The sequence below is a fragment of the Lepidochelys kempii genome, chromosome 2, assembly GCF_965140285.1.
Source record: "Lepidochelys kempii isolate rLepKem1 chromosome 2, rLepKem1.hap1, whole genome shotgun sequence".
NCBI lineage: Eukaryota > Metazoa > Chordata > Testudines > Cheloniidae > Lepidochelys > Lepidochelys kempii.
The window spans coordinates 117,015,640-117,034,651 of NC_136381.1; the positions used below are offsets into that span (position 1 = coordinate 117,015,640).

At 39.4% G+C, this 19,012-nt stretch overlaps 1 protein-coding gene across 16 annotated transcripts in view; it reads right to left on the minus strand.

Annotated features, from left to right (window-relative positions):
* Positions 1-3,993: 3,993 nt before the first annotated feature.
* Positions 3,994-19,012, minus strand: part of RREB1 (ras responsive element binding protein 1) — a 140,603-nt gene continuing 125,584 nt past the window's right edge. For 14 of the 16 annotated variants that reach the window (XM_073332104.2, XM_073332105.2, XM_073332118.2 and 11 more), the window contains 3 exons: positions 16,517-16,681; positions 9,107-9,844; positions 3,994-5,316 (listed from right to left, as the gene is read on the minus strand). In XM_073332104.2, coding sequence (XP_073188205.2) covers positions 4,796-5,316; positions 9,107-9,844; positions 16,517-16,681 — 1,424 coding nt within the window. In that variant the 3' untranslated portion in view covers positions 3,994-4,795. Of the gene's footprint in view, positions 5,317-5,336; positions 6,006-9,106; positions 9,845-16,516; positions 16,682-19,012 lie in introns of those variants that run through there. The other 2 variants (XM_073332119.2, XM_073332106.2) reach the window with 2 other exon arrangements.

Below are 19,012 nucleotides of genomic sequence, written 5' to 3' on the forward strand. Positions count from 1 at the left end.
ATCTGTCCCAGTCACTATTCATTTCCTATTCTTTCCCCATTCCCTGCAAGTACTGTGTGTGCACATCCCAACTACCTCTATTATGTGACTAAGGAGATAATGGCAAATAGGAATAAAAATATTTTGTTTCTCTTTACCAGAGATTTCCAGGCTAAGTTTCCACCATCTTTTACCAATAGCAACCCAAGTCAACATTTCATATTGCACTCTGGAGGCAAATACTGGGTTTTCACCCAACTCCTACATTTTGAGAATCTCCTCCCATTCCCACACCCCCGGCTATAGATGCCAACTTTGTGCTTTACACCACCACACAGGAAGGTAGTCCTGTCTGGTTCCTTTCCCAGCAGAGGCACCCTTAACCCTCAGCAATGATTCCATGCAGTGCTCTGTGAATGGGAAACTATCAGTCTTTTCCCCAAGCCCAATGCTTGGAAAAACAATAAATGTAGTTGGCACTCAAAAATGAAGCCGAAACCCCATGGTTTTTCCCAAAACAGGATGGCTCTGTTGCCCACGCTGTGGGAGTTTTGCTTAAAACATATGTCAACAGAATCAAAATAATCTGTGTAAAACTTAATGTTTAATGCACATCTGAGGGAACACAGAGGTAGCATTTTTGGCACATAAAGGTAACACCAATTGCTCCAAATTTCTTGGCACTTCCCCCACACATCTGCCAACCAGCTGACAGCCCTACAAATGGTCTTCAGAAACCAAGTGTCACTGTGGCAATGGGGGGACTAGCAAGAGCAAAGTAATGTGGTTTTGGTAGGTAGCTGTATTGCCCAGTAGTATTATTGGGTTTCTCTCCTAAACTGTTGCAGAACCAGGACAGAAAAAAAAATCATGGCAGTCGCAAGAGCAAATTAAAATGGAATGGAAGGGAGTGTAAGTTACACGTCAGCAAAGGGGTTTCTGGGGAGCTTAATTTGGTATGTTTTAAATATGAGGCTACAAAAAGGTGTAAATCACAGCAGCACAGACTCCCTTACACATGACTTTACAGGTTTAGAAGGCAGGAACCATCATCCACAGGGAGGGGATTTAAAAAGAAGCAGATATGAAAACTCCTTACATTTCCTTGAGCTCTAGAATCTTGAGCTCAACCCGGATGGTCGTCACAACCCTGTGAAAGGCATTCTATACGGAGGCAGACAAAGTGCAAGTTGGAAGGCCATATTTAACTGACAAGCTAAAATAAAGCATCATTCTCAGGTACTTGCACATAGCTGTCTGTTACATCCTGAAGATTTCACAGCTCCACAAAATTCTCTGTGGAAAATTCAACTGTGATGGTAGTTGCCACTGAACACCTATTTAATTTATAAAGAATACTATTATTATTTTTAAGAACAGCACCAACCCCTGACAAAGCCATTTACTTATGTGATCATGAAGCTGCAGTCTAAAGGTGGAAAGAGAAGTTCAAACTAAAGCCAGCTCAAGCAAACTAGCATAAAAATCCCCCCCCCCAACTTTTAATTAATATTTTAGCCAAAATCCCCCCCCCCCCCAAAAAAACCCCACCATTTTCAAAAGCTGTGATTTCCCCAAACTGGTTGGAATACAGAACAAAATGTTCAAAATCTTTTGACCATCTCTAGTTCAAACACAGCCCAACAATAAAGGAGAACCATAAGACCATCCCTACACGTAAACTCAGACTCTGGTTTGTGTATAATCCTTCACAGATAGGCTTAAAAGCAAGTTACAACAAACCCACAAGAAGAGCCGTGTCCATTTTGCAACCTATAATTTTTAAATATAACATTTTATTGCTTAGATGGTTTGATACAGAACAGGTTTACTTTCAATTTGAATTTGGAAGTACTGTACAACTGAATAAAGAGAGGAATAGAAGTACCAAAACAATGTGTGATTCTCTGTTCATGTGGCATAAACCAGTCTTGTACACAACTTGTAGCAGCAGTTTAAGTTCCCTTTAGAAAAAATATGAATTCTACACATTTATTATTGTTTCCTGCATGGGCTGAAATCACTAAGATTAAATTTCCTTCTTGAATAGAGAGAGGGAGAGAGAGAGACACACACACACACAGAGAAGGGGAGAGAAGATTATGAATCATTCTGAAAATGGAATCAGACTGTCACATAGCTCCGAAAAGCCACTTGAGAATAGTCACAAACATAAGTTCTCTTTTTCTTTTTGCGCTTTCACAGTCAAGTGCTTAATGTAGTGATTGAATTATTTCATTGTTAAGTCCATTGCAACTCTGACAAAAGAATTTCAGAAGATCCATTTTTTTTTGTAAAAGCCCTGAGAAAGGAAAAATAAAAGGATTCAAACAAACAAAAAAAAAAGAGAGACAAATTAGCTGAACATGCAAACTAAGCCTAAGATTCACCCATAGTTTAAACATGTTATAAATTTCACAGTTTAATATTGGGGGAAAAAACAACAACAAAAGTTTTCTCAGTCAAACTCAACTAATAAAAATGTCAATAAAATGTGGCAAGACCTTATAATCTACTAGGATATAGATAAAGGCTAAATAAAGCTTTAAATCAATAGTGATTATTGCTAGCAGATGTCCCGGCAGGCTGCTGGGAATTGATTACTTGCTACATTATTCTGCAGCATATAGTTTAGTAATGGCTTCTCCCCCACAATATTGCGCAGTTTAGTGTGGAGAGCTGCAAAAAAAACCCCAAAATTAAAAATAAACAACAAACAAAAAAAACCAAAAATACCCAAAATAATATAATAATAATTATAATTATAATAGTAATAAAAAAATTAAGGGATGTGTGAACTGGTTTAAACTAAGTAGAACACACCTGGTAAAGTTTTAAAGGAATCATTGGTTCTGATTTTTTATTAGTTTGGAGTAACTTATTTCAAAACTGGTTCATACATCCCTAATTTAAAAAAAAAAATCACATATACCTCAACCATTTTTTTTCTTATTTTATATGCGAGATCATCACTTGAGAACATTTTTCTTCCTTTGAATTCTGGGGAGTTGGATTTCAGTCTCCAGAAATTTGTTGAAATATATATATATATATAGAGAGAGAGAGAGAGAGAGAGAGGGAGAGGGATTTAAGGCCCCCTTCTTCCAAGTCTAATGAACATAGGACATGTGATTTTGCATGGGAAGGGAAGGGAGGATCACAGTATGGGTGAGGGAGCTGAAGTGGTGGAAGTGCACAGTGAGACTCCGGCAATACTATGGCTCTGTCTGTCCCAGAGATCATGACTGAAGGACAACAAGAACAACAGAATGCTGAGCATACCTAAAAATGCACAGCTACAGTAGGATACATTTTGCTTAACCCAATAAATGCTGGTGGTTGGGAACATCTCCTGTTGTAGGCAACAGGAGGCCTGTGGAGAAATCCCAACCCCCAGCATTAAAGCGGTTAAACTATCATTATGAAATTTAGAAACACACACTAGTCTTCAAGCATCAACCCCAAAACCTCAGGAAGAAAGATTTTTTTTTTTAAATTTATTTTATTTATTTTTAACATGTTTTATATTTGTAGTTTTATTACCAGTAGTATTTTCTTGCTTTAGAAAAAGACGGTAGCAAGATCACGGTAAGGCTCGCATTTCTTTCATGCTCTTTCAACTGGAAGACTAAATAACTTTGCTCATTAGTAACAAATGTCATGTGATCGGAACGAAGCAATTTGCAGTGCCTTCCTCATGCACTCAAGGTGGGAAGGGGAGTCTTTTCATGGCCCTCCCCACACACACCCATGCAGGCACGCTATCACTAGTGAGATGTTCCCCTGTACATTTGTGGTGATTACTTGCTGGCCTCCATTTGATTCTCCAGTCAGAGGAAGGGTTCCATTTAAGTACAGTAGAAGAGCTGCAACATGAGAGGGGAGTTGGTGAAAGCTTAAACAGGGGATCCAAGCTGCACTGTAGATCTCCTTGGGCAAATATTGCCCATTCGTTTCTGCTGACTGCAGAGACTAGCAAACTGATGAATTTATAAAATAATAATAAAATAATAATAATAATAATAATAATATATTGAAGCAAATCAAACATATATAACAGCGGGTGCATAATTTCCATAGGTTAAGTTGCTATGTAACTCTTCTCTGTGTACTCAGTCCACAGTGGCCAGAAAGAATGTCTTTAAATGGTAACTAGATTACCATTTCTAATGCTGAAAAGTGGAAACAAGTTATGAGGTTGAAAGCTCTTTGTCTTTCCTGGTTTTGGCTTTAACCAACTTTGAACACCTTCAACCACCACGTCATTAATACCTGGAACTGGATTAATGCTCCATCGTATGGCAAATGCAAGAACGTCTATACTGAGAAAAATCAGCATCTCGTACATGTGTCCTCTGGCGATCTCATCTGAAATTCATGTAATTTTCTTCCAGTTATTGGCCGTAGTATCCAAGGGCTTCCCCACCCCACTGCCCCCATTTCCAGCTCAGAGAACAAACACAGCGACTATAACAGATATACAAGAACAAGCTCACACACACACCAATACAGAGGGTAACATTAATGCTTAAATGAAAAAGGTCCTCTCCAAATAATTCATTAAAATATTACAAAAAAATCAATTTTTTTTTTGAAAAAACCTATGATACCAAAAGATCTAATAAAGTAGTAAGGCACTCAAATCAGTATGTACTGTAGTCTCTTGCATTATTATACTGAAAGGCATATGGCACTGAATCCAGTCTGCCATACTATCCCTCAGCTGAAGGTCACTCTTACAAAATATATTCCAAAAACCTTGCTCTGCTGGTTTTAGTTTGTGTGCTGGGATGGGTCCAATTTCATAGTAAGAAATTCACTCAACTCCCAAAAGCTGAGGTGCACTATCTGCAGAGGCAAGAATGTGATTCATGGGAGATTTTTTGTTGTGCATCTCCAGCAAGTCCTGAATGAAACCTGATGGACTCTCGTGATCACAGTTACCCCGAGATTCCTGATCTTTTGTGATCTGTTTCTGTGCATTCTTGTTGGACTCTGCAAGGCAAGTACTGGCTGTTCGTCCAGGGGTTTTCTCCTCTCTGCAAAGGGAATCCTTCGCTCCATTGGCCAGACTTTCTTTTCGGTTTCTAGAGACAGATGAATGGTTACCAAGGCCTGCAACTGAGTCACACTCGTTTTCTGAGATGGGGTTAGTACCACTGTGGATAGACTCATTTTCACTGTCTTCTTCACACCTAGACTGGGTCTCCTCTTTGTCACTCTCCTTCTCATGGTTCCTAGCATTCTTGACCTTCTGGTGTATGCGCTGATGACGAACCAGGCTGTGTTTCAGAGTGAAGGTCCGTTCACAGGTCTGACATTTGTACGGTCTCTCTCCTAGGACAGAATTAAGGCCAAAATGTAACTAAGATTATAAATACAGTTCCCTCTCTCTTTTCAGGACAGTACAACACATAAAACTGCTCTAGACCAACGCTGTGCAGGAGGTTAGACTAGAGAATCATAATGGTCCCTTCTGACCTTAAAGTCTATGATTCTATGAACTGTGGGTTGGGACCCCAAAGTGGGTCACAACTCCCTTTTAATGGGGTCACCAGGGCTAGTCCCAACAATGTTTAGTCCCAACATTTACTGTAGGATTCCCTTTCACGTGACTTGGATGACTACCTGCTACTTGAGTATGAAGGCCAACAGTTAAGTTCCTAAAGAAAAGAGTCCTGATTCAGAAAGGTACTGAGCTTCTGCGTAAACAGCACCTCTGATAATCAGGCTGCTTTTTTTTTGGTGTGTAATGTTAGGCACCAACATTTGCAGGTGTTGGCTTTATTGAAGTCATATACAAATAAATGCTTGACTTGCTACTTTGGTAACAACTGATATTTAATAACTCTGTACCTAAAATCCTGGTTTCAAAATCTGGCTGTAAAACTACAACTATACTGAACCGTATGTCCACCTGTGTACCCAATTGCCTATTTAATAGTGAATTTACCTGCAACTACCCTACTGAAACACAAGATAATGGTCTTAGAGAATTCTTCAATCTTGCCCAAGGTCAGCAGGATCTGGTAGCGAGAGAGTACATCCAGCTTATACCGTTATTCATTGTTAAACATTTAGCTATCACATAAACCTCTGGGGACTGTAAAGGCATCTGCTGAAACATGTATTTTTTAAAGGGACTATGTCATAATTTGGGTAGATGGGTTAGTAATGTGACATGCTGTATTCAGAATCTATAATTCATGTCTGTTAAAATTCCATGCCCTTAAGTGAGCAACTTTTTCTGCCAGAAGTTCAGAAAAGTCTTTTGAAACTCAAAGATGTTTGTGAAACTGAGCCAATGGCATCGAGGCAGCAGTCTCCTTTGCAGGATAAACAGACTGCACAACTTTCTTTCCCCCTGAAAAGGATGGAAATTACCACAAAAGAGTAAGGACTAGCCTGGGCACACAGGGGATGGGGATCATAGAAGGAATGAGGACGATGGGCCCAATTTTTCTGGGCAACCAGTATTTAAAAAACAAGCCAAGCAGCATGTGAGAAAACGTTTCTTCCTCAGTCGCTGATAGAAGGGTGAACATTTTACATACAAATTGTTAAACCAACTAGAATGGAACCTGCTTACAAATGAGTTCGGATATAGCAAAACTCCATCTCTTGTTAAGTAAAATAAGAGTCCCATAGTGATTCACTATGCAAATACAGACCAAGCTGCAACGTGCCTAAGCTTATAAGTGGTTTCTGAGGCAGAGAGTAACTTTACTCTCAAAAAGTTCTGGTTAGGAACCAGGAAAAAAAATTAAGGTTGTTTTCCCCCCCCCCTTTTTTTTTTCCAAAAATTTTTTCACAAAAACCTGGCAGAGTGCTGTACAGATACTGTAACTCAGAATCAGGTCCTGTTTAATGCTGCACAAGCCCTTTGGTGCACTTCATATCCTGCATCCATGATCAACAGAAAGGAAAATAAACTATGCAAGTTTGGTATGATTCCACTAATATGATAGCTTCTTGATCTTTTAAAAAATATGAGTGCGTAGAGTTAGCTCATAAATTTGAAGAGCCCACAGCAATGGATTGAGCCAGATTTAGTGTAAGTTGTACAATAATATACTAGAAAATAAACTGTAGGGACCACCCTGCATTGGAAGAGAAATGGACTAGAGATGAGGGAATGGCTCTTCCATGTATCTTATTTTTATTCTTCAGGCAGGCATTGTACAAAATTTCCCCACATAGCCCTGCCAATGCACCTCAGTCTTAACCCAAAATATTCTTGCTATGCTGATCCTAGCCCTCTTTTTTGTTTATTGAGAGGTCTTCTTTAAAAAGAAAACCTTTCAAGAAAGAGAAAGTATCTCATAGATTTTTGCCACATATAAATTTGAACGAGCAAGAGGAAAAAAAGTCAATGTAAGTGATTGAGAGTCCCCAGTTGGGGGAAAATGTGGATTGGGTCACAAAAACAATTTTTTAGAAACAACTAGCAATGAAGCTAGTTAAATGTATTACGTTTGAAGGAAAAAATCACGTACTGCTCAAGGTAGTTATTCAAGACTACTACAGAAAAAGTTAAAAACCTAAAGAAAGCCGGGGGGGGGGGGGGAGATGAGGAGAAAGACTCCAGTGCCAAGACTTCAGGAACAATTAAAATATTAAAAGCATCTGACACATGGATTGTTGAGGAGCGCACCCTCAGAAAGCACAAAAGCACCATTTGGCTCATCAGAAAATGCTAAGTTAGACTTCAGAATCCCTCCCCAAAGGCTTTCTTGAACACAGATGTATCATATGTTGTAGTGATTTTGCAATGGAGACAAATAAATACAAGAATGAGACCAAACTATGAGACAAAATGTGTTGCCTTGTGACACAACCCACATGTCTAGCAGTGAAAACTAAACTCACTGCAACACTTATCCTTCAGACTTGTAGCCCGATTTTCAAAGGTGATGATCTTTCACTGACTTCTAGGATTTGTGGGTGCTCAGCACTTTGGAAAAAGTCACACTAATGGAGATTTGGTTTTATTTTTTTTTAAAGACTTCAATCAGAAATCAGTTTTGCATCTGAGAAGTTAATACATTCTTTATTTACTCAGGTAGGTAAAAAATTGGACCCACACGCTTTTTAAAGGTGTCTTCGTGTAGTTACTTAAGTGAAGCTTCACCTTTTATTAAAATTTAAATATGACATACCCAAGCTTAATCAGAAAATATGTGACAATGAAAAGCTACGCCAAAAAACAGCACACAAAGGAAATCCCTTTTCCTGATGTCACTTCAGCTTACTGATAAGTGAAATTAAGCACACCTGAATTCTACACATTTGGAGCGGTGTGAATGATTCACAATTCTTTGGGGTCATAGTTATTGCTCAGCCATTCTACATGTGGATGACTACGATTTTACTAATCAAAATGACAGAGTCATCTAATCCTCCCTCGTAATGCAATGTTGAACAATATCCTATTGCATAAGCAGAACCCCATTTATTCCATGACAGCTAACTGCACAACGAAATCACTGGAGGGCATTGTACTAAATGTATTTCATCCGCTCTGTTCAGGTTCAGAGAAAGAGTGGAAGCTGATCATGGCGTTGCCTCTCACTCAGTTAAACGCATCGAGGAGTGTGAGCAAACAGATTCACGGAGGCATGGAGATGTTGGGTCTCTAGAATCGTATGATAAACCGACTCCCATCCTCTGATGTATTCCCTTTATAGTGTCATTATACTTCAATGTGCAATAAAATATAAGAGAGGTGCAGAGCCACAGAGGAGGGGGCAGGGAGCTATTGCAATAGTTTCCCCGCTCTCTCCTCACCTCCAAATTCTGCACCACGTAAGTCGAAAAATAATTTTGAAAAAACATAAGCCAAATACGCACCTCCCCCAGGTAGATAAATATATAATTAACATGTATTTCCACTGAGCTTTCTGCAGATGTAAAGGATTTTGCATGTTTACCATTCCCTCCCCATTCCTCTCCAATTCATTTTATGTTGCCACAGAAACTTAAACTCGCTTCATAACACAGTTTCATTGTGCAGCAGAAATTAGAAGTCCCTGCTCATGCTGAGGTCCAACTGGCTGAAGAGCTCACAGGATGCTGACCATAAGCAGCAAGCTCCTCCCTGCAATACTGTCTCATGTTCTCCACTTACCTGTATGGGATCTCATGTGTCGTGTCAAGTCCTGTAGAGACCAAAACCGCTTGTTGCACACAGTACAGACTTTCTTCCTCTTGTCTGCCTTTGTGGTACTCTTTGCCCCATTAGTCTTTGGTTTTTTGTCATCATCACTCTTCTCACAGGACTTTCTCTCTGTGCTCTCTCCCTCAGAGATGCTTTCACACTCTTCGTTCTCCTTTCCTGTTGCCTCACAGTCCACAGAAGATTCTAGCACCTGTAAGTCCATTGGGGGCTCTTCCTGATCAAGAGTGGAGTCTTGCTTTGGGGGAGCTCCAGCTTCATCCTGAACACACTTGCTTTCATCCTCACTGCTCTTTTCGTCCTTTCTGTCCTCGCGAGCATGGGCCTTTTTGTGCCGTCCAAGAGTGCCAGCAAATTTGAAGGTTTTCCCACAAACATCACAGGCATGTTTCTTTTCAGTCTGAGAGCAGTTACCTGCACTCTGGTCACTCTCTGCCAGCTTAAAGTCCATCAGCTTGCTGGCAAAATTGAGGTCAAGGCTTTTGTTACTTACAGAGTCTTCCTCTGGTCCGTCTTCATACTCATCTGCTTTATCTTGTACATCCTCTTCTCCTTGGGGCGAGTCAGCCTTTTGCTCCTGTTTGGGACTGCATTTGTTTTCCGGTAGCTCCGTTTCTTCCTCTGGCTGCTCTCTCTCGCAGGAGGTCAGATCCAGCACCCCACCTAGAGTCTCCAGATCTGACTGACTGTCTGTAGGAAAAGAGGGAAATTTCCGTCAGTCAGACATCCTCCATCAACGCAGAATTAACTATGTATCCTGTCAAGGCATCACAGACTTACTAGCATCACTTCTAATTCATTCAATTTATTTACCGCCAAGGCCAGTAAATGTACAGCTGAGAAGAGAACATAACAGACACCCAAAATGAGGCCATTAGGAGTCTGTAACAACATACTTTCTTCTCCAACATACAGGTACTGGGTTCTTGGGTCTCAGTTTCATTAAGCCACAGTATAATCACTCTTACTACAGAGAACAAATAGTAATGCTCAGATACCAAAGAAGGGGAGGTAAGTGCAATACTATGATAAATGCATACCAAAGATCTGCAATTATTTTTTATTTATAAAACAGGAGAGTTTTTATGCATTCTCAGAGACTACTTAATCTGTCTGTTTAAGGTGTGGTTTCTATAGAGCCCCTTTGCAAAATAAAAACAAATATAATTAATTAGCATAATTAAGTGTTAAAGATTGTTACATTCCGAATTTGGGTAGACACAGATATAGGTCATATTGATATACATCCGACATACAGAAATCACGGAAGTTTGTGCCAGTATAGGATTCAGTTCTCTATAGTGAACACATTTATTAAAATGGTACTACACCAAATGAAGACAAAAATGCAGCTATGGGCGACATCATCCACTGTTTTGTGACCCCTGCAACAACCAGACATAGGATGAGTTATCAGCCTCAACTACTGTAGGGCTCCCTGCTTTTATCAACTTGTGTCACATTCTTAACATTGCTTAAAACACAGTTTGCGTTATAGTCCCTCATTTCTTTAAAGAAAAATGGAGATAGAGAGCTTCTGAATTCTTTATAAAGGGTGAATATGTAAATGCAAAATAATCCAGACCAGATTTGGATGCCAAAGTTGAGACCGATACATGGGACGTAATTGCAGCTATTGTGCCTCTTTTTAGTTAAGATTTCAGGACACAAGCTAGGCAAATCACATTACCAAAAGCTGTGACTCTCCTTGCTTTAGTCAATTGTTTGCAACATGAATATAGGCCTAGATGTTAGCATTCATCAAGTGAACAGCATCATCTTTTATATTTATCACAGATCTAATATTTTGAAAAGACCTCTAACATGCTATATGTACTAGCAGCCAAAACACAGCATAACTAACAGTGGATTTAGTGTTTACCTGCAAGTCTAATAGCTTCTTAGTAACTACAGAGATTTAAAAATGCTGATAAAATTTAAAAATTATTTTCTGGCTGACACATACACAGCACATGGAGCTTGTCTCAGAACTGCCTAGATTTTTTTATTATAAGCTTCTTTCATATAAAGAGAGCAACCAGAGATGATAGTAAGATAGTTATAATGCTCCTGATAGTTTGGAATAGGTTTTTGTAATACAACACCTTCACAGTGATAAGAAACAGAAAGTAAAGAAACATTGTGGCTAAGCAGAACTTCCATTAATTGTGTATACCCAATTAATACAGCGTAATCCTGATACATTTTGGTGGGGGGGTAGGAAGGACCACAGAATCACAGAAATGTAGGACTGGAAGGGACCTCAAAAGGTTAGTCCAGTCCCCTTCACTGAGGCAGGACTAAGCATTATCTATACCATCCCTGATCTGTCAGCAAGAGGCAATCTCACTTGTTAAATCAGAATAGATTGGTTTACAAAGGTAGTTAAATATACAAAGGACCAATAAAGTTTTCACTAGAATTCATATTCCAACCTGTGAAAACACAGAACTTAACCATAAATTGGCAGATAAGGGATTTTGGGGAGGGAGATGACTCTAAAAAACAAAGATCACCTGGAAGTTCCTTACAAATTTGCATTCATATTTTGCCCTTTTTGGGTAATATTAGCACACAGTTTATATCTAGTGGATTTTCAAGGGAAGTGACAAGAAAGAGTTGTGAACAAAAGAGTCGGACATCTATAGTCATTTGAGAAATCAAATAGAAATGCTATGGCATAACTCTAAAATTAGTACTGCTCTCCTACTCATACTAACAAAATCTCTCCTATATATTAGAATTGGTATTCACAGAAAATGCTTCTGGATATTGTAATATTAAAGCTAGCAGCCTCCTGGTTTTGTGGTGGAGTTTTTGGCAGGGGAGCAGAACTGGAATCTCATTATCAGGCTACATCCACATTGGGAAAGTTTACCAAAAAAACCGTTTCCCACTGGTTCTAACAGCTGTTCAGTTGAACTGGGGTGAGATTAGTGGAAGCCATAATGTAGACAAGGCCCTGGTGGCTGCATCTATTGTTAGCCACACATTTTGTTAAACTAATTGAAATGCCTAGTTTTGAAAATATGGTACTGAAAGGGCAATTGGATTCTCAGTTTCCAAAGTAGCAAGGGTCATGGCACATAACAGACAAATCTTTGGCCTTTTTCTTTTCTTTAACACAGCCTGTTTCGCAGTGCCTGGAGGGCCTCCATTGCCTTCTCAATAGAAAAGACCTAACTACACTAATTATGTGACAGGCAAAGGTCGAGGCAAAAGCGAGGAGCAGGACAGGGTCTTGACTACAGGCTCTAGTTAATCACTAAGCAAAACTATGTAGGGAATGAGGGGGTGGGGCGAGGAAACTCTGTATCCACCCCAAAGACCAGTACTAGCCCAGGGAGGTAAAGGCAAGTCACAATGATCTTGAAATATGACGAACCATCGCAAAATGGCTGCCATATTCTATTACTGTCAATGGGACTGAAGCCACAGGTTGACCCTCAGCAACAGGGATCCTATCTCCCACTGTTACCAATGGGTTGAAGCCAGGCTGGTCTCTGTGAAGATGCTGACCCCTTAGTCACTCATGAGGGCCTGGCAGGGAAAAGAAGAATGTGGAAGTGCCAAGAATGGGGCAGTGAGGGCAGCAGGCATGTGTTAGGGAACAGGAATGGAAATTATGAGAACTCAAGAGGAATGTGGGAAGCAGGAGATGGAGTGAGGGGAGGCAGAACAATGGAGAGCATGAGGAGACTGGGGTTAGGAGTGCAGAGGAATGGAGGGGGATGGGGCGGGGAGGATCTATAGCAACCTAGAAATGCTGTGCAAAAGTAGGAATATCTGTTTTGTTTTTAAAAAAACAAAACAACCAAACTTTACCCTATTTCTCTTGGGACAGGGGACCATGCACCCACCTTTGTCATTCTCTTCAATGCAGGAAAAGGGTGGGTGGATTACAGATTGAATTTGAGCATGTGACCCTACGTGTGTGGAGTCAAGAAATGGTGTGTAGAGAGGGGCTTAGAGCCAATCAGGAGTTGTGAAAGGCAGGGAAGACCTTGTGAGCTGGAAATAGCTAGTCTAGCTGTGAGAGCTTTCCATTTCAAAAGCTAGGCGCCATATTAAGGTGTCCTTTCAGATTCAGATACAAAATTCAGATACAAGCTAGGAATACATTAAAATCTGTGTGTGTGTGTGTGTGTGTGTGTGTGTGTGTGTGTGTGTGTGTGTGTGTGTGTGTGTGTGTGTGTGTGTTGGGAGTGATACTTTTGGCTGCATCTGGATCAGCACATATTTTTAGGAACAGTTTCTGTTATGAAGGGGCTCAGGAAGAAGCGTTATTATTGTATGAAAACTAGGGGTTATAGTGGAAAAAACGTTTTGTAACCTTAATATTAGTAGTTATTATCAGAAAGTGGTCTAATAGTCTCCAAGGAAGCTGTAGGAACCCCGTCACATAAAGACAATTAAAAACTGGGGTAGGCAAACCACTAGAAATAATGCTGTAGGAACAACTGACACTGCCAGAAGGAGAAGATAGAATAAAATAGAATATTAGAGCATCCATCTACATTCACCACCAGCACGGTGCTTAACTTCTAGGATATCCCAAGGAACACCGCCTTTCATGTGTGTAAGATGGCACATTTTCTTTCACTATCTGAACAGCTTCCACTAGGTGGAACCATTTAGTAAGTTTTTTTTATGTTTTAAATACACACAAGGTACAGCTTTTCCTAGTTCCACCACCAAAGTAGGGAACACCTGCCCAATCACAAGAGGCTTATGATATCAAAGCTCTAAAGTGTTTTTTTCTTCTTCTTCATATTCACTCAAAATATATATTACTGATACCCCTATTAAATCCAGTCACCTTTAATGAGACTAATACACATTAAAAACAGCTAGTTGATGTTTGAGGATTTCAGTCATACTCCTAAAACCCTTCCAACTAAAGGGAAAAGCATAAAAGGACAAGTGCAATTTATTTAAAATAAATAAATTCCATCAACTTGAAATAAATGTGGGAAAATCACCAATCCCCCCCCCCCCCCCAAAACAGTTATTAAATACAGTAACTGGTGAAAAACCAGATGCCATGATATTGCTTATCTTCTGATACAGGTTCTGATCCTGCAATACCTTCTTCAAGTGAATAGTCATTACTCATGTGAACAGTCCTATTGACTGACATGAGTGAAACTGTTTAAGACTCAGTCTGCTAATTTGTCCAAGAAGTAGAAATAAGTATTTGAATACACCAGAAATCCTAAAGAATTTCCCAGCTGTTTTAAGATGAATTCCACTGTTTAATCAGGAAAGTGTTTTTATACTCCACTGGCTTAATACAAACTATCATTATATATCTTCTATACAAGATTCTCTACTAAGCAACAGCACTTGCTTTAAAACTTCATGGGTCTTGTCTTTGTCATGCACTCTAGTGCTAAGCAGCTCTTCTTTTGTCATGAACTATGATCTGGAACCTGAAGTTGCTATGCATGCGAGTCCTGCTGGCCACAGAGACTGCAATTTCAAGCCCTCTGTCCTGCTAGAAAGTAACAATGATCTATTTGACATGTACTGGGGGCTGCAACAGTTGTTGCAACATCATAATTCTCTAGTGTAGACAGGGCCTGAGAGACGTACGGATGGATCACAGAGATGGAGATTTCTAAGCAATGATGGATTCTGCTAAACATACTAAATATACTTATTTGTAAATATTTGCCTAGTTACTTCTGGAAGTAGTTCTCAACTTTCTCATACTGTGGACCACCTTCTGAACATATTTGTCTGTCTTTCTGTATTACAGAATAGAGAGGCCCTCTCTTACCTAACTCCCAGTCCCAATTCCATGCCTTCCCTGCATCAATTAGAGCATAGTGTTTAGTCACAAGAAACAGTAAAATAAAGCTGCTTTCATATGTTAGATATGGATATTTTATTGTGTCCCCCCACATTTTGTTTCTGGTTATTTCCTCTCCCTGGGTCTAGGGCTTCACATTTATTTATACCAAGTCTCCCCTCATCTCCTGAAGTCTGACTTTGTCTCTTCTATTCTGTACTATTACAATCCTCTTCGTTTATACTCTATGGCTTCCCTTCATTTCAGAATGCTGCGTACAAGCTACTCTCTCACCTAAGAAGTGGGAACATACACATCCTCTCTCACTTTCACAGATTCTCTATCTATCTCTGAATCCTATTCATAAATGACACCCTGGTTTTTGAGAACTCCTGTACACTTGTTTCATATTACATGACCTCTCAAATTGCATTTCCTGTCTTTACATCTCACCTTAAAGCTTTCCTCTTTGATTTAGCTTGTGGTTGTGTCTAACTCTCATCCAAACATCCCCTCCTTCCCTTTTCCAGTGACATTGGTGCTGATAATCACTGACTAATGACAGCCATCTTCTTTACAACCTTTAAAATCACAGCCCTTGCAAACTTCTTCCATGTTAGCCGGACTACACTATTTACCCACCTTTTTTAAGAGCCAGAAGAAGAATTAAAACATCCCTGTCTCCCAGGTAATATCACTGAAATGGAAAGTATTTTAAAAATATAATTTGCGTTAATCATTTATGCACTTTACATACCTTGGACAACGAAAGGAGATTGCAAGTCCAAGGCTGTACAATGATTTGGGAATATGATTAAAAGACAATTTGGTCCCGTCTTCGCTGCAAGACTACGCTGTGTGGGAGGAACTGTATTGTAACTGCATTCCCCAACACTAATCTTGGGGGAATTCTGTGCCACTGTGCATGCACAGAATTAGTGTCCTGCAGATTCTTCCCTCTTCTCTTCATTACAGTACAACGCCATCTATCAAAGAATTCATGGATATTGGAAATCCTCATATAAATGGGAATTCAGAATAATGGAAGGAAGGTATGGTGCACCCTGATGTAACTGACTGTTGGTTAAATCAGGGTTCAGTATAATGGGGTTGATTTGTAACTTTCATTAACAGGCTAATCAAAACCACATCCCTCCTGCTGCTTTTAAATTCATTGCTAGAACACAACTTTTATGAAACCTACTCAAAAGATTCCTGACATAGAAGGTTTCTTCGAAGTGTGTATGTACTTCTCAATGAAGGTTCGCCCGTGCAAACTACAACCAGAGGCATATTAAATAATTTTCAGGCAACAGACTCACACAGCCATCTGCTTGGCTTCCCTCTAAGTTTGGTCTCTCCTATGTAGTCAACACAGAAAAACTACTGAATAATTGCCACTACCCTTGTTCCTATCAGCTTGCCCTTTCTGAACAAACACTGCTCCGCCCTTTGAAAACTAACTAAAGCCTTGTGTCATGCAGCAATGAATTTGCTTCATTTCTCTACAGTCTCCAAACAAATTAACACAACTTGTCTTGTTATTCTGAACAACCTGAAAGAACTACCTGTGCTATCATGAGATCCAGCATCACTTTCTTTAGACTGGGGGATAAGCCCGTTTCTTCTCAGAGAGCAGTTGGCAACTCCATGTTTGCGCAAGAGGTGGCGTTCACAGTTAGATTTGGTAGAAAAGAAGACATCACATTTTTGACAGGGGAAGGGCTTCTGACCTGAATCGGGAAAAAAAAAATATTTATCTATCTTTCTAATGTGTAATAAGAGCCTCTCTGGTTTCTTGTTGGTTTGAGACCACATGTGATTAATGTGACGATTATATTTCCCCTACAACTAAAATTCCATCCTATCCTGCCTGGGTGGATGAAGTTCACTCTCACCTCCTTGGTGTCCCAGGAAAACTACTACAACATACTAGTTGTAAGCTTCTTAATAGAAGGATCTTTTCCCTGTGTGTGTTGCATCAGGCCTGTTGTGTTATGGGCCTGATGCAACTTTCCTCTGAAATCACTGGGGACGTTTTTCCATTGACTTCAACAGAAGCTACATCAGGCCCTGTGTAAACAGCAATGATCATCTCTCTGCATGTTTGGAATGAGAATAACAAAAGGAGTAAATATAAAAAGCTAGAACAGCAAAATTGAACTGGGTATAGAAAGCTTTAAAAAAGCCAAAGCAAAAACAAATGCCATGCAATGGAATCACAAAAATGGCCCTAAAAGATACCTTGCTGAAGAAGGAAGAGGTGGAGACGAGGGGTGTGTATGAAAGGAAATCAGTTACTGTAAGAAACCAAAGGGTAGCTTCATCTCCTTCATACAGTGCAGATAATATGGTCACTTCCCTCATTTTAATCTTGCATGAGTTGGGTTCTGTGCTAATTAGCATCTGAATCTGAATTAGGGAATCATGTGTCACTTAAACAACCCTGTATCTCACAACTGAACGGTGGTAGTCACATGGCTCTCTCTGATGAGTTCTGCTTCTTCCCCTTTCTTGATTTTCTCAGTGTAAATTCAGCATTCTGCAAGTGGCATGGTACCACTGTCTATAGGCTGATAAGTTGCTCGCTTCTTGGCTGGCCTGCTAATTATGTTGGCTGTAAAATTAAGACTTGAAATATTTATACCATCTTTGTCTCCACATGTACTTGGCTTCTTTCCATAATCCAAATATAAAACAGAACTTCAAAGTGGAGGCCCTTTTGCAGTTTGCTGCACGTTAGCTCTGTGCTTTTCAATGTTTCTCTGCATGTATGCAGTAGGAGGGTTAGTTTGAAAATAATTATTTATAACTCAGAACCAGCTTCTCAGATCAGAATCTCCTGGCCATTTCTAACATGAAAAGCTTTCACACAGCCATCTTTGTATAAAACAGTCTAATACATTTAAAGCAGATACAACCTAAACTTTTTGTTCTTCTGACCTTCACACAAACACACACATTAGACTGAGGTCTCAAGTCCTACCTACAAATCCTGCTTGTTGTGCAAAATGTACTTCCCCTACATACGCCCATGTATTTTGCCAACATCAAACTTAAACTAATAGATTAAAGAAACACAGTTAGGTCTCAGAAGGGCCACACACTTTGGACTCCTCAAAATAAGAACTTAAAAACTGGACAACTCTCTCTCTCTCTCCCTCTCTTTTTTCTAATTGAAAAAAGTTTTGCATAAGAAAATGCAGGAAATCCTGGGTAATCCCACTAATAATGATGAGGATTTTTTCCCCAATGAACTCAAAAGTACTATTTCAAATAGACTCAGGATGTGGCAAACTTCTCAGAAGTTTCTCCAAACCTCCCCCCCCCCATTTTATTTTAAGTCAGGTAGCAAATTACATGAAGAGACAATGTTTTGGCCTCAAGGCTTTTTCCCAGGCTTTAAATAACAAATTGTTCTTGTGATAGGATACCTCATGCAAGTAGGTACATTAACTTTTTTTAGTTAAACTGATTAGGACTGAGCTTTGAGTTTTAATTATTTACTTTTTCCATAAAGACATCATTGCTTGGCCTGAAGCTTACACACTGATGTAAGACGACTCATTGTAGAACTCAGAAAGCAATGCAAAAGAACTACTGTCTGGGTCAGGCAATTTTTAGGGAATCTTCAGTAGCATCTATTTAATACACAAAAAAAGGATTTCAAAACAATTACAGCATAACTTAAGAGAATTTCTTAACTTTTCTTAAACAGAATCAACTCATGGTATTTTCAAAATTGATTTTTTTTTCCCACTGTCACCATAAGGGGGAAGGACATAATTACTATGAAAAAGTGTTACAGTGAAGATATCAATTCAAAATTAGTTTTTTTTTTTTTTTCAGATTAGGTTATTAAAACAGAATTTTTAAAACCTAGTTACTTTTCCTTATTTGTGCCTTTACGTATTTCTCAGCATGGACAATAAAAACAGACTTGTCAGTCTCATTTTATTTATAGTTGATTTCATTTCAGAGTCTAGTGGTTATTTTGCAAGGTTTGCAAGTCAAAGTTTATTTGTTTAAAAAAATGCTTCCACCAGTAAGTCTTAGCAACATCT